The sequence below is a fragment of the Oratosquilla oratoria genome, chromosome 27 (assembly GCF_046742065.1).
Source record: "Oratosquilla oratoria isolate Oo_2021 chromosome 27, ASM4674206v1, whole genome shotgun sequence".
NCBI classification, from domain to species: Eukaryota; Metazoa; Arthropoda; class Malacostraca; order Stomatopoda; family Squillidae; genus Oratosquilla; species Oratosquilla oratoria.
The window spans coordinates 13,665,827-13,682,178 of NC_134803.1; the positions used below are offsets into that span (position 1 = coordinate 13,665,827).

Here is a 16,352-nt window from a genome sequence, read left to right on the forward strand (position 1 = left end):
TGGCCAAGAACATGATTCCCCCTCCCTGTTTCTTGTTTCTGTTTTTAATCAAATAATTATATAAACAGTGTCCAACACTATTAGGTGGTATTGGACCTCTTAATTTCATCTCCACAATTCCCATTATGTCTGGTCTTTCATCTGACAGGTAACCGTTTAATTCCTTCAATCATGAGATTAATCTGTCAATGTTAGTATAGGCCACTTTTAATTTATTTTTTCTCTCTACCTTATTTTCTGTTTTTGTTTTGCCCACTCTGATGTACCATTTTCTCAGCCTCATGTCTATGATCCTCCAATAGAACTCCTTGCTTTCGGTCTCCGTTCTCTCCATGTTTTTTTTCCTTAGCTTTACCTTATAGTTTTTTTCTCTTTTTCTATTTCCTTGACACTCATCTCTCATTTTATCCATATCTTGTAGTGCTTGCTCCTTGCTAGCTTACTTGCTTTTTCTAATGTCTTCTACCATTTGCGATCTTAGTTTCATCTTTAGTGGTCAATTTCCTTCCTTAGAATACTGTCCCATTCTATACACTTCTATATCTTTTTCTATTACCTTGTCACCATCTTGTATTTCTTTTAGAATTGCATATTTTGTCCCTTAGTTCTTCTTTGCATTCTTTTATCCAATTTGCAATTCCATCTGGGCCATGTGGGGGATAGAACTGAACCCGGTTGTACTCCATTCTTAAAGTTTCTGGTGTATGATGATTGGCCATTATATGACACATAGGCATATCTACCAGCCAGAAAATTGGGCAGCCATCTTTTGGTATTACTGTACACGTTTGTGTTATACATTCTGTTTGTGAGATTTTGATGGGATCATCGAAAGCTTTAATAATGTCTAGTGTTATGAAAATGGTTCTGTGTGGAGACTTATCTGAATTGGTGCCATTGAACTCTTTACAAGGTTTACCAGAACTGTGTGGAGTGGCTACACTATCTGTGGCCACCTATGGTGCTTGAGCAAGCAACTTGGTAGTTTTGAGAGAGAGTGGTGAAGCACAGCAGAGATCACAGACCAGTAATTTGTCTGTTCACACTGTAAGGACCGCTATGTTCTCCCCCATCCAGTGTGTCAACCCTGTGGAATATGGTACATAGCACCTAAGTACCAAGTACATCCTACGGATTTGCATGCCATATGCTCCATAACTATCAACATTCTACTAATTTCTCACTGTATAACTCATACATCAGGATAATCTGGCATGGAGATTAAATGTTTAATTCAACCCAATGCAATGTTTATTTACATCTGGTAACACCTCTGAGGATGTAGCTCACAAGTGGGCATGCTTGAATATACAACTTGCTCGTGAACTGCTTTGGTCATGAATGGTGCTTCAGTTGTAAGTGTCTACCCTGTCATTTTCCAGGTACTTGACATTACTATGCTAGAAAACAAAAGGTGACCACTGATAGTGTAGATGGGCCTTAACATAATGATCTATCTCAACATTCCTTAACTAACGTAAACCAATTGTACAAAATGTGTCAAGTTCACAATTCTTAATACCCCTTTCAGCATTTTTGCATGTACAATCCTACTGTACAAAGAAAAGGATATATGGTAGTTTTGGAGGGAAGTGTCTGTTGGGTGTAGTCTGTATGGTGTATAACCACATGTTGACTAAGAGGATTAGGAAGGGAGCAGAGGAACTGGGAATCAGCAGCACAAGTTTAGGAGAAGAGGGCGTCTAGACCAAGTTTGTGTGGCAAGATAGGGTTGTGGGAAGTATTTAGTGCTCAAATCCACTTAGCCACCACACTTCCCTACAATAATAAATACTTCCTTAAAAAGCCTATGAAGATGGTAATAATAATAATAATAATAATAATAAAAATAATAATAAAAAAAGCTATTCACAACTCACTCTTTAAGTTCTGACAGGACTTGTACAATATTTGCTTCAGAAGCCAGACGAATCATGATGTCCAGCTTCTCAAGCTTGACATAAATAGGATCATTGTACTTCACAAAGAAGACTTTCATTTCATGTTTCAGCAGCTCTGGCCGCTTTTGCACAATCAGGTTGATGTTACGTAAGGCCACATATTGAACCTGTAATGCAAAGTGATGTATGTTAGCCCTTCAGCTTGGTATATTTCTTACCCTTTCAACCTGGAGGCTGCCATTCATCCAAATAAAATTATTTAGCATATGTAAGAACAAAATCTTAATTATGTTATCATGAGGAAGAGAACCATGAATCTGGCAAATGGTGCTATTCTATGTTATTCCAAACTGACACCTGACTAACCTCTGGCTCTGACGACAAGAGAGTCACCAAGGGAGGTGCAAGCTTCTTCTGCAGGTTCTTGACAAACTCTGAATCAGCAGCCATGAGCTCCATGAATTTCATGAGGCATTTTACAGCAGACAGAACAACAGCTGCATTGGCATGAGCTAAGCGGGGAGTGATACGCTCACAGATGCTGAAAGACAAATATTGCTAATAAACATAAGGAAGAGGAACTAATGATATGTATTTATTAGTGGTGGTCCTGTAGCAAAAGGAATCTTTTCTCTGCTGACCATTTTCAAAACTTAGTCATCCCCTTCACCTTCACCTAGGTGTAGCTCCTCTGGGCTGAAACACTGTCTATGGACAAGGTTAATGATCTCACTCTACCAAATTCAATTATATTTCCTCCATCTTCTCATGATAAGAGAGCTGACATCTGGCAACTGCATTTCTCTTACTATTACTTTTAGTATGTTTAGGCTCTTCATTTCTGCCTCCTTCAAATTCCAGGCCTGCTCTCCATTAAGTGCCATGGGCACAACCACTCCCTCATGCAGTCTTCTCATTGTTTCCCAGATACCTTTCTCTTGTGAAACATTTCATTCCCAAGACGTTTACTTCCCTCCCTTATTTTTTAATTCATCACTATCCCCACTCCATTCCCTGCTATGTACAACTCTACATACCTAAAGCTCTCCACTTCCTCCAGCTTCTCACCATTCACACTCACCTCCAACCCATTGCCACCATCACCCCTTGTAGATCTTGTTACATTACTTTTACTCACATTTAATTTCAATTTTTTCCATTCACTCTCCCAAACTTTGCCACTAACTACATCAGTCTACCGTCTGACTTGATTACAAGTGCAGTGTCATCCACTAAGAACAAATGGCTCATCTCCCACTTATCTCCACTCTCACTTAACAGTTCCAAACCCCTGCCTAATACTTTTGTATTTAATTCCCATACTACTCTTTCCATATACACACTGAACAACCATGATGACATTACACAAGGAATTGGAGATGGTTTCAAAGAGTGGAAGGAGGTGGAAGGTAAGCAAGTTCTTTGCTGATGACACTGCTTGTGGCAGGGTCAGAGGAGGATCTAAGGCAGTTAGTGACAGTATGAGAAGGTATGTGATAGGAGGAAATTGAACATAAATGTGGGTAAACACAAAATGATGAAATATACAAGCATGGCAGTAAATTGGAGGCAAGTCTTAAAAAAAAGAGGTTAGAGGAAGTAGATAGTTTGAAGCATTTAGGATCACATGTAGCATGAAATGGAGAAATGGGGGAGGTCAACTTTAGTGCAATGTAAGCAAGTAAATGTATTGGGGGAATGAAAAGTGTCATGAGAAATATGTATCTGGAAATGGATGCTGAGAAGGCTGTGTGAAGGTATGATTGTGCCTATGGCACTGTATGGGGCACAGACATGAAGTTAGAAGCAGAAAGAAGATAATTTTTATGACCGTCGCTGTTCACTAGCGAATTTCTCATAAAGCAGAGAGAAGTTTAATTGCATTTGAGATGAAGTGTCTGAGAAGAATGGTGGGGGTTACGAGGATAAGTAGAGCAGGAAATTAGGTGAGGAGGAAAGTTAGAGTAGAAAGGGAGCTGGCAGATAGGGGTGTCTAACAATTATTGGCATGTCCTGGGCAAGTGAAAAGAACCAGTGAAGACAGATTAGCAAGTTTGGAAACAGGTGAATGGACTGAACTTGAGGGTAAGAATGAAAATGAGATGGACGGATGGAGTGAAAGGGACCTTGAACAAGAAGGAAATGTCTGTTAAGCAGGGAAGGGAGAAGGTAAAGGATAGGTGTGAGTGAAGAATGATTGTGTATAGACGATAATTTGACATTACCTGAAAGGATTTTGCCTCATCTTTATTGTTTGCCTTTGCATATGAGAGGTACAAAGAAAAGAGAAGTACAGCATAAGATAAAGGAGGCAAGGAGGAGAGCTGATGTGAAATGAGGTAAGTGTGAGACAATATTTTGAAAGTAATAAAATGTTTTGGAAAAAAAAAATTAAGAGTGGAAGATGAGGCAAATTATGTAGAGAAGAAAAGGTAAAAGGTGTAGATGGAGAGATGGTAAAGGAAGAGATGGCAATATGAGGAAGATGGGCAGAATATTTCAGGGAGTTGCTAAATGTGGAGGAGGATAGGGAGGGGAAGGTAGTTGTAGTGGGATGCACTAAGAAAATAACAGTGATGAGTGAGGAAAATGGAGGAGAAATAAGGAAAGATGAGGTGAAGACAGTTGAGATGATGAGAGCAGTTAAGGCACCGGGTTGGATGGATGTCATGTAGAATGTCTAAAAAAGGGAGGTACAGTGATGGTGGACTGGCTGGTGAGGTTATTTAATGTTTGTTTAAAAGAGGGTAGAGTGCCGGAGGACTGGAGGAGTGCCTGTACAGTTCCATTTCACAAGGGAAAGGGGACAAGTGTGATTGTAGTAGTTTCAGGGGGATCTGTTTGTCGAGTGTGGTTAGGAAGGCTTATGACAGGGTTTTGACCGAGAGGATTAGGAGAGGAACAGAGGTAATAATTGGTGAAGAACAGTGTGGGTTTAGGACAGGTAGGGGTTGTGTGGATCAGATTTTTGTGGCAAGGCAGATATGTGAGAAAGCCTTAGGAAAAGGTAAGGATGTATTTTGGGCTTTTATGGATTGTAGATTGAGAGAAGCTAGTAAATGCCTTGGTGGATTAAAAAGTGTAATGAGGAATAGACATTTGGGAATGGATGCTACGAGGAGATTGTATGAAGGAGTGGTTGTGCCAACAGCACTGTATGGGGCAGAAACATGGAACATAAGAAAGGAAGAGAGAAGGAGTTTGAATGTGTTTGAGATGAGGTGTCTGAGAAGTATGATCGGGGTTACTAGGCTGGATAGAGTGAGAAATGAGGTTAGGAGGAGAACAGGGGTGGAAAGGAAGTTGGGAGATAGGGTGGATGAAAGAATGTTGGGATGGTTTGGACACATGGAAAGAATGAGTGAAGAAAGACTAGTAAAAGAGGTGTGGAAGGCAGATGTGGAAGGAGTGAACATGAGGGGGTGACCTAGGATGAGATGGATGGAGTAAAAGGGGCTTTGGGGAAGAGGGGAATGTCTGTTGAGGAAGAACGGGAGAGGTGAGAAGACTGGTGAATGGAGAGTGGTTGTATGTGGATGATGTGATCCATGAGGTGGAATGGGTGGGGGATGGGGGGGTAAGGGAGTATGTATAAGAAAAATTTGACGCAGCCCCCCCCGCTCTCTCTCTCTGTCCCCTCATGCAGAAAAAGAGCATATGGGAAGACATCCCTTTAGGGGTATGTACAGTCAAATTATGACACGACAAGCACATTTCCACAAAATGTCAACAGTTTGAGCAATGTACAAGACATTTGACTCCAGCATCTTTAAACATAATTTTAAGCATGTCTTAATTCTATTCCAGGGGCTGTAGTCTGCACTTGATCTTACCTCTGAGCCTCTCGTTCATCCTTGGGACTATACTGAGAAAGAGCATCTAGGATGAAGACTTGTCCCCACTCAGTGCATTCATTCAAGGCTGTCAGAAGCTTGTTAATTGTTGATGCATTCATTTCCATAAGTGGCTGCCCAGAACTACTTGCTTCATTGATTTCTGTGAGGGCAGCTACAGCATTTGCAACAACCTAGGTGAAAAAAATGGAATAGTAAATCAGCCTTAAATTATTTGAATAAAGGAAAATAAAGGGAAGGTTTACCTGCTTCTGGTATACAGGAGAGGTATGTAGAAAAAACAAGAAAAGCAAAACATAAGATATAGGAGGCAAAAATTAGAGTAATGTAAAATAGGTGAGGTGTATGACAGAATTTTTTTTAAATAATAAAAAGATGTTTTGGAAGGAAGACAAGAGAGGATGGGGGCAGTAAGGGAAAGATCGGCAGATTATTTTAGAGAGCTGTTGAATGTGGAGGATGGGGAGGGATTGGTTGTAGCAGTGGGAGGTACTAAGAAAATTATGGTTAAGGGAGAGGAGAATGGAGTAAAAATAAGAAATGCAAGTAGTTATTAAAATCATGAAAGCAGGTAAGGAACCTGGGTTAGATGGGTGTCATGTGGAGTGTCTGAAGAAAGAAGGTACAGTAATAGTGGACTGGCCAGTGATGTTGTTTAATGTGTACCTAAGGGAGGGATAGAGTGCCATAGGACTGGAAGAGTGCCTGTATAGTTCCACTTTGCAAGGGAAAAGGGGACAAATGTGAGTGTAGTATTTTCAGAGGGATAAGTTTGAGTGTAGTTTGGAAGGCAGTGAGAGATTTTGCAGATATATGGGATTGAGGGAAAGCTGTTAAGGGCAGTCACAAGTTTTTATGAGAGTAGTAGAGCTTGTGTTAGTATTGGAAATAGAGAAATTAAATGGTTTGAAGTAAAGGTGGGGCTGTGTCAGGGATGTGTCATATTGCTATGGCTGTTCAATATGAACATGGATGGGGTGGTGCAGGAGGTAAATGAGAGGGCAATGAGCAGGGGACTGGAGATAGTTATAGAAAATGGAGAAAAGTGGGAGATAAGCCAGTTGTTAATTGTTGATGACACTACACTTGTGGCAGGATCAGAGGGGGGTTAAGGGAGTTAGTGATGGAGTTTGGGAAGGTAACTGATGGGAGAAAGTTGAAGGTAAATGTGGATAATAGTAAGGTGAGATGTACAAGGGGAAAGTATGGCAGTGAGGCTGGAGGTAGTGGATAGTTTTAGATATTTGGGGTCACATGTGGCTGGAAAGGGAGTTGAGGTGGAGGTACCTTGTGTCATCATGAGATAGGGTGGTGTGGGAGAATGGCTGCAAAGAGGAGACAATATGAAGGGGTGATTGTGCTGGCAGCATTGTATGGGGCAGACTTGGAATTCAAGAGCAGCAGAGAGGAAAAGTTTAAATGTATTTGAGATGAAATGTCTGAGACATATAGCCATGGCTACAAGATTGGATAGAGTGAGAAAAGAGGAGGCAAGGTGGAGAGCTGGGGTATGGCAGGTAGGGCTGATGAAAGATTATTGGGATGGTTTGGACACAAGGAAATAATAAGTGCAGAAAGATTAGTATAAGAGGTGTGGAAGGCAAAGGTGGAGTGAAGTTGAGGGTACAAGTGAGGATGAGATGGATGGATAGGGTGCAAGGGGCTTTGAGCAAGTGCAGAATGTCTGTTGAGCAATGAATGGAGAAGGCATGAGATAGGGGTGAATGGAGAAAGGCTGTGTATAGATGATACTGTGATGCAAGGGAAGGGATGGAGGATAGGGGTGTAGGAAGTGGTTGTCTGTGAATATTCTGACACAACCTTAAGGGATTTCTCCCCATTTCTTTTTCTGCATGAGACGGAAAGGTGGGGGAGGTTGCTGAGTAAATGGAGTGGCCTTGCTGTGGATGCACTGTCTTGATACATTGGTTCTAACCCATGGTAGTGGGTGGGATACAGGGATGACTAGTCATACATGTGGAGCCAAGATGAAGGAGGAAAGGGTGGTGGATGGGAATAGGAAGGTGCCTTTTGACTTGGTTACCTCCCTTAAAAAAAAAAAAAAAAAAAAAAAACTTGATATATAGAATAGATAGGTATACAGGATCGGAGCAACATTTATGGGGTTTTGTATCTTACTCCCCATTTATCATACCACTTCCAATTCATATATGGCTCCAATCTGGACTGTATCTCCTTATTCTCCAGCTATTTTACTTATATTTAAATTGATGTGGTGGGGGAAAAGAATACTGCCACCAAGTATTCCCACTTGGATCGTAAGAGGCGAGAAGAAAGGGACAAGGAGTGGGACTAGGCATCCTTCTCCTTGTAGCCCCACAGGGGAAATTCCTAAAAAAAAGAAAGGAAGGCATAAGAGGGGCTGGAAAGCCTCGGACCAGCACCCTAAGGTTTGGGTCTTTTAATGTGCGTGGATGTGGTACAGATGAGAGTAAAAGGGAAGAGATAGGTAGTATGTTTGTGAGAAGAAAGATGGATGTGTTGGCTTTGAGTGAAACTAAGCTGAAAGGGAAGGGTGAGTGTAAGTTTGGGAGTGTAAGTGGGAGGTTATCAGGAGTGAGGAGAGGGCGAGGGAGGGAAGGGGTGGCCATTCTAGTAAGTGAAGAGATAGGTAAACGGGTAGTGGAGTGGAAGGAGGTTTCCTCAAGGATAATGTGGATGAAGGTGAAACTGGGGAAGGAGATGTGGGTCTTTATAAGTGCATATGGACCTGGTAGTGAGAAGAGTGTAGAAGAAAGGGAGGCCTTTTGGATAGATCTAAATGAGTGCATACAGGATTTGGGATGAAATGTCAATGTGATAGTACTGGGAGACCTTAATGCTAGGGTAGGAAATGGTCCAATCGATGGAGTGGTTGGGAAATGTGGAGTTCCAGGAAAGAATCGTAGAGGAGAGTTGATGGTGGAAATGTGTCTAGAAAGAGAGTTGATGATAGCAAATACAGTGTTTCGGAAGAAAGTCAAGCATAAGTACACATGGGAGAGGGTGGTGGAGGGAAGGGTGGTAGATAGAGCGCTAATGGATTATGTAGTGGTAAATAGGATTAGGATAAGATGAGTTAAGGATGTACATGTGCTAAGGGGAGAGGTGGGGGAATATCAGATCATTTTTTGGTGGAAGGCAAGTTGAAAGTGGAGGACAGATGGAGAAAGAGGAAAGGGACAAAAGGTAGGGAGGTTCTTAGAGTGAACTATTTGAATGAGAAGGAAAAGGAGAAGGAGTATGGAAAGAAGCTGAAGGAGGAGTGGGAGGGAGCAAAGGGTAGAGTAGAGCTGGGTGTAGAGGAGGAATGGGGATGGTTCAAGGAGGGAGTCATTAAGTGTGCAAGGATGGTGTATGGAACAAGAAGGACAGGGGGAAATAAAAGAAAGGGTAGTGAATGGTGGGATGAGGAAACAAAAAAGGTTGTAGAAGAGAAGAAGCGAGCTTTCACAGATTGGTTACAAAATAGGACGAGGGAGTCATATGAGAGGTACAAAGAAAAGAAAAGAGAAGTAAAGCAAAAGGTAAAGGAGGCAAAGAGGAGAGCAGATGTGAAATGGGGTATGAGTATGACAGAAAATTTTGAAAGTAATAAAAAGATGTTTTGGAAAGAAATTAAGAGAGGAAGAGGAGGCGAATCAAGTAGAGAAGAAAAGGTAAAAGGTGTAGATGGAGAGATGATAATGGAAGAGAAGGCAGTAAGGGGAAGATGGGCAGAATATCTTAGGGAGTTGTTTAATGTGAAGGAGGATAGGGAAGGAAAGATTGCTGCAGTGGGAAGTGTGAAGAAAATGAGAGTGATGAATGAGGAGAATGGAGGAGAAATAAGGAAGGATGAGGTGAAGGCAGTTGTTAAGATGATGAAAGCAGGTAAGGCACCTGGTCTGGATGGATGCCATGCGGAATGTCTGAAAAAGGGAGGTACAGTGATGGTGGACTGGTTGGTGAGGTTATTTAATGTTTGTTGGAGAGAGGGTAGAGTGCCGGAGGACTGGAGGAGTGCCTGTATAGTTCCTCTTTACAAGGGAAAAAGGGACAAGTGTGAATGTAGTAGTTTCAGAGGGATTAGCTTGTTGAGTGTAGTTGGGAAGGCTTATGGGAGGATCTTGGTTGAGAGGATTAGGAGAGGAACAGAAGGAGTAATTGGTGAGGAACAGTGTGGATTTAGGACAGGTAGAGGTTGTGTAGATCAGATCTTTGTGGTAAGACAAATATGTGAGAAAGCTATAGGAAAGGGGAAGGATGTTTTTTGGGCTTTTATGGATCTGGAAAAGGCTTATGATAGGGTAGACAAAAAGGCACTGTGGGAGGTTATGAAGATATACGGGATAGGAGGAAAGCTTCTAGGAGCTGTCAAGAGTTTTTATGAGAATAGTAGAGCTTGTGTCAGGATTGGAAATGGAGAGAGTGAGTGGTTTGAAGTAAAGGTGGGACTTCGTCAAGGATGTGTTATGTCACCCTGGCTGTTCAACTTGTACATGGATGGGGTAGTGCAAGAGGTAAATGCAAGGGTAGTGGGCAAGGGATTGGAGATGGTGAAAGAAAATGGAGAAAAGTGGGAGGTGAGCCAGTTGTTGTTTGCAGACGACACTGCGCTTGTGGCAGGATCGGAGTAGGGATTGAGGAAGTTGGTGGCAGAGTTTGGGAGAGTATGTGATAGAAGAAAGCTAAAGATAAATGTGGGTAAAAGTAAGGTGATGAGATGTACAAGGGGTGAAAGTGGCAGTAGACTGGAAGTGAGCATTATGGGAGAGCGACTGGAGGAAGTGGATAGTTTTAGATACTTGGGTGCAAATGTGGCAGGGAAAAGTGGAGTGAAAGTGGAGGTAGAATGTAGATTGAGAGAAGCGAGTAAATGCCTTGGTGGATTAAAGAGTGTAATGAGGAATAGACATTTGGGAATGGATGCTAAGAGGAGACTGTATGAAGGAGTGATTGTGCCAACAGCACTGTATGGGGCTGAAACATGGAACATAAGAGAAGAAGAGAGAAGGAGTTTGAATGTGTTTGAGATGAGGTGTCTGAGAAGTATGATGGGGGTTACTAGGCTAGATAGAGTGAGAAATGAGGAGGTGAGGAGGAGAACAGGGGTGGAAAGGGAGCTGGGAGATAGGGTTGATGAAAGAATATTAGGATGGTTTGGACACATGGAAAGAATGAGTGAAGAAAGACTAGTAAAAGAGGTGTGGAAGGCAGATGTGGAGGGAGTGAACATGAGGGGGCGTCCTAGGATGAGGTGGATGGATGGGGTGAAGGGGGCTTTGGGGAAGAGGGGAATGTCTGTTGAGGAAGGACGGGAGAGGACAGAAGACAGGGGTGAATGGAGAATGGTTGTATATGGATGATGTTGGGATAGCATGAGGTGGAATGGGCGGGGGGATGAGGGGTGAGGTAGTATGTGTGAGCAAAATTTGACGCAGCCCAAAGGGATTTCTCCCCGTCCTCTCATTTTATGCAATGGGGGGACAGAGAGGGGGGGTCGCCGATTTAATGAAGTGGCCTTGCTGTGGATGTGCTGTGTCTTGCGACACTGCTTCTGACCCAGGGCAGTGGACAAGGTGCAGGGATGACCCGTCATTCAGGAGGTGCTAAGATAAGAGGGAGGGTGGAGGGGTGTGGAGTGTATTCAGGGATTGAATGGGTGGGAATGATTTTATGCCATTTTCTTTTCGGCTACCCTTGTAAGGGGGAAAAAGCCTTGGTATATGTATGTAAATTGATGTATTGTTCCAGGCTGGGCTATTCACATACATGGATTTCTTTAAATGGGGTGCCAAAAGATGAAGGAAATGTAGTACTTATGGGAGATTTTAACTGCAAAGAAATCTGTTGGGAAGAGATGACAGTGAAAGGTGGAGAGGAATTCAAGGGGAAATGCATTATTTGACATGACTATGTAATATACAATGACAATGGGTAAAGGAAAACAACAGATATAGAAATAATAAAGAACTATTGAGACTGGATTTATTCTTTACATCAGAACCTCATTATCATGGGAAGGTCAGGTCTGCTGATGGCCTAGTACCACATTACTCCTAAAATGTGTGCATGCGTTTGAATGCATGGTGCTGGAGTGAACATTAACCTCGTGTAATGTGCTGTGACATGCCTTGTGATGTCTCTTGCAGTCTCTTGATTGCAACAAAAGTGAGACCGGTATATAGTAAAACGGGCTTTGGGAAGCTTAAGAAATTTTTTCAAGAAGAGAGATGGGAAAAATTCCACAATCAAAAGACAAGAGTGGAAGAAAAATGGAAGATTCTGATGGCAATCTATAATGAAGGAGTGGATAAATATGTACCAAAACAAAAACAGGAAAAGGAGTATATTAAGTACTGGTTTAACAGAAGGTGCACTGAGGGAGAAGGAAGAAGAAAAATGAAAAAAATTACAGCTTGGAAAAGATGGAAAAAGAGAGAAAAATCCTAGAAAGTGGCAAATATATATCAATGAAAGGAATGAATATGTAAAGATAACCAGGGAAGAAAAAATAAATTATGAAAAAGACAAACATACATACATATACATATACCAAGGCTTCTTCCCCCTTACAAGGGAGGTAGCCAAAAAGGAAAAGGCACAAAATCACTCCCACCCATTCCATCCCTGAATACACTCCACACTCACCTCTTATCTTAGCACCTCCTGGATGATGGGTCATCCCTGCACCTTGTCCACTGCCGTGGGTCAGAAGCAGTGTCGCAAGACAGCACATCCACAGCAAGGCCGCTTCATTAAATCGGTGACCCCCCCCCCCTCTCCATCCCCCCATGCATAAAAGGAGAGGACAGGGAGAAATCCCTTTGGGCTGCGTCAAATTTTGCTCACACATACTACCTCACCCATCCCCCCCGCCCATTCCACCTCATGCATCACAACATCATCCATATACAACCATTCTCAATTCACCCGTCTTCTGTCCTCTCCCGTCCTTCCTCAACAGATATTCCCCTCTTCCCCAAAGCCCCCTTCACCCCATCCATCCACCTCATCCTAGGACGTCCCTTCATGTTCACACCCTCCACATCTGCCTTCCATACCTCTTTTACTAGTCTTTCTTCACTCATTCTTTCCATGTGTCCAAACCATCCTAATATTCTTTCATCAACCCTATCTCCCAGCTCCCTTTCCACCCCTGTTCTCCTCCTCACCTCCTCATTTCTCACTCTATCTAGCCTAGTAACCCCCATCATACTTCTCAGACACCTCATCTCAAACTCCTTCTCTCTTCCTCTCTTATGTTCCATGTTTCTGCCCCATACAGTGCTGTTGGCACAATCACTCCTTCATACAGTCTCCTCTTAGCATCCATTCCCAAATGTCTATTCCTCATTACAGGCATTTACTCACTTCTCTCAATCTATATTCTACCTCCACCTTCACTCCACCTTTCCCTGCCACATTTGCACCCAAGTATCTAAAACTATCCACTTCCTCCAGTCGCTCTCCCTTAACCCCTTCCATACGGTGCCGCATACGTAGGCGGCATGAGGAGCAAGTGGATACGTGAGGCTGCCATATCGGCATCTTGATTATATTTATTGTAGTTGCCCCTGCGTAATGACATACTCTATAAACTGTCTTCATCACATTTTCTATGGTTATCAAAATTCACGGGTGAAAGAAAGAACGATCGATATAAGCGGTGACCACATTTTATGATGCGAGTATTATTACAACACATCGTATCTAAAACTATCCACTTCCTCCAGTCGCTCTCCCTTAACCCCTTCCATACGGTGCGGCATACGTAGGCGGCATGAGGAGCAAGTGGATACGCGAGGCTGCCATATCGGCATCTTGATTATATTTATTGTAGTTGCCCCTGCGTAATGACATACTCTCCAAACTGTCTTCATCACATTTTCTATGGTTATCAAAATTCATGGGTGAAAGAGAGAACGATTGATATAAGCGGTGACTACATTTTATGATGCAAGTATTATTACGACACATCGTACGTCTGACAGCTAATGCTGCCCGCGAGATTTTGGCCCGTACTGAAGAGGTTAATGCTCACTTCCAGTCTACTGCCACTTTCACCCCTTGTACATCTCTTCACCTTACTTTTTCCCACATTTATTTTCAGCTTTCTTCTATCACATACTCTCCCAAACTTTGTCACCAACTTCTTCAATCCCTCCTCCGATCCTGCCACAAGCGCAGTGTCGTCCGCAAACAACAGCTGGCTCACCTCCCACTTTTCTCCATTTTCTTTCACCATCTCCAATCCCTGACCCACTACCCTTGCATTTATCTCTCGCACTACCCCATCCATGTATAAGTTGAACAGCCAGGGCGACATAACGCATCCTTGACGAAATCCCACCTTTACCTCGAACCACTCACTCTCTCCATTTCTAATCCTGACATAAGCTCTACTACTCATGATAGACAAATTTAAGGTTCAACCAAAACTATTCTATAGACATGTGAATGGTAAATTGAAAAACAAGCAAGAAATAAGAGAAAGTAATCAAGGGGAACATGGAATACATAGAAGATATAGAAATGGCTGAGGTCATGAGTAAACATTTCAAATCGGTTTTCACTAGAGAAAAAATATGGCACTGGGATGAAGGGCGAGATGTGAAATCTCCCACTATGGGAGAAATAACAGCAACACGAGCTGAAATAATGGACCAAAGAATAAGCCTTGATGTCTGGAAATTGCACAACCTGGATGGAATTGCAAACTGGATACTAAAGGAGTGTAAAGAAGAATTGGTAGGCAAAATATATAACAAGTTGTTTGCTTAAGAATGGAAAAATACCAGAGGACTGGAAATAGGCCAACATCATACCAATATATAAAGAAGGAAACAAGACCCAACAAATTACAGACCGGTTTTCCTTACAAGTACCATAGCCAAAATTTGTGAAAAAGTTATCAAAAATAGATGGCCAAAACATCTGGAGGAGAACAACATACTAAACCTGAGACAGTCTGGATTCACACAGGGAAGATCATGTGCCATAAATCTGATCTGTTTTTACTCAAGACTATTGGATATAATACAGGAAAGGGATGGATGGGCTGATTGTGCTTTCCCAGATCTACAAAAAGCTTTTGATAATGTGCCACATAGAAAACTATTAGGAAAACTGAAAACCATAGGTGTACAAGGTAAACTACTAGAATGAATGGAGGATTTCTTGAATGGAAGAAAAATGAGAGTAGTGCTCAGAGATAAAGGTTCTACTTGGGAAGAGGCGATTAGTGGAGTTCCATAGGAATCAGTACTGGCTCCAATAATGTTTGCTATTTATGTGAATGACATGGATGAGGGTGTGGACAGTTACACGAGCTTCTTTGCTGATGATGCAAAGTTGTTGAGAAAAACGACTGAGTCACTGCAGAGAGGGAGTATGTGTGAAAAATAAATTGACACAGCCCGAAAGGATTTCTCCCCATCTTCTCCATTTCTGCATCAGGGGATGGAGGGCTTGCCAATTTAATGAAGCAGCCTTGATGTGGATGTGCTGTGTGTTGAGACATGGCTTCTGACCCAGGGCAGTGGGCAAGATGCATGGATAACCCATCATCCAGGAGGAGCCAAGTTAAGAGGGAGGGAAGGGGGTGGTTGGGAGTGGAGTATGTGGGGATGAAATGAGTGGGTGGTTTTTATGCCTTTGTCTTTTGGCTACCTCCCTTGTAAGGGGGAAAAAGACTTTGGTATATGTATGTACATACATAATTTGAAACAACCTTTGCAGTAAAATAACCTATTATATATGATGCACAAGAAACAGAAAAAAGGAATCTTGAATTAACTATACCATTGGATTGGAGTCGGAGAGAAGTTCTTTCAGCTGGTCAAAGAATCCTTGATCTTCCACCATTGATGCATTAATATCATGTAGTTTTGACACACAGATGGCAGCTGTCTTACGTACATATGGGTCTTCATCTTTCAGACATTTGCGCAGGGGCTCACATAAATACTCTGTAATCTTGTCAACACGGATACATCCCATAGTACGTACAGCCAAGGCACGGATCAAAGGGTTGGGATCTTCACAGTCCTGAGGATATTTTTCTTATTATTAATATACATATATTTTTTTGCACACCAATTCTAAATCAAAACAGAACCACAGACATCATGCACTAAATAGCCATGTAACATTTATTGTGCTGAAGAAATGGAAGTTTCAAATTCTATATATAATACTACACACAAACAAAATCAGCCTATTGAAATACAGGATTCACTGACTCACCTTGACAAAGGTATTTACAGCCATGATGGCCATGTCTGGCTGGGATTTGGCATAATTCATCAAATAAAGGTATACTAGTTTCTTCAGCTCCAGATTGTCTGTTTGCATGCAGTTAACAACATCAGGGAAGAGTGCTGAAACATCCTTGCCTAACAAAAATTATAGATAAATATTAGAATAGTCATGGGAATTTTTTTAAAGTAAAATTAAGAATAAATCTTAATAGGAATGTAACCATCAACCATTTCTTTCCATCTTTCTTAATATTGTGAAAATTTGATGAAAGTTATGAATAAATATAATCAAAATCTCCAAACTGTAACATTTTTCCTTTTCCCTCAAAAATATAAAATCTATCTTAGCTTTC

At 41.9% G+C, this 16,352-nt stretch overlaps 1 protein-coding gene across 7 annotated transcripts in view; it reads right to left on the reverse strand.

Annotated features, from left to right (window-relative positions):
- The window catches only part of AP-1-2beta (adaptor protein complex 1/2, beta subunit), a 166,237-nt gene that overhangs the window by 126,479 nt on the left and 23,406 nt on the right, over window positions 1-16,352 (reverse strand). For all 7 annotated transcript variants that reach the window (XM_076210262.1, XM_076210265.1, XM_076210263.1 and 4 more), the window contains exons 3-7: window positions 15,986-16,134; window positions 15,542-15,787; window positions 5,735-5,928; window positions 2,268-2,442; window positions 1,881-2,068 (exon numbers count right to left, since the gene is read on the reverse strand). In XM_076210262.1, the coding sequence (XP_076066377.1) occupies window positions 1,881-2,068; window positions 2,268-2,442; window positions 5,735-5,928; window positions 15,542-15,787; window positions 15,986-16,134 (952 nt within the window). The remainder of the gene's footprint in view (window positions 1-1,880; window positions 2,069-2,267; window positions 2,443-5,734; window positions 5,929-15,541; window positions 15,788-15,985; window positions 16,135-16,352) is intronic.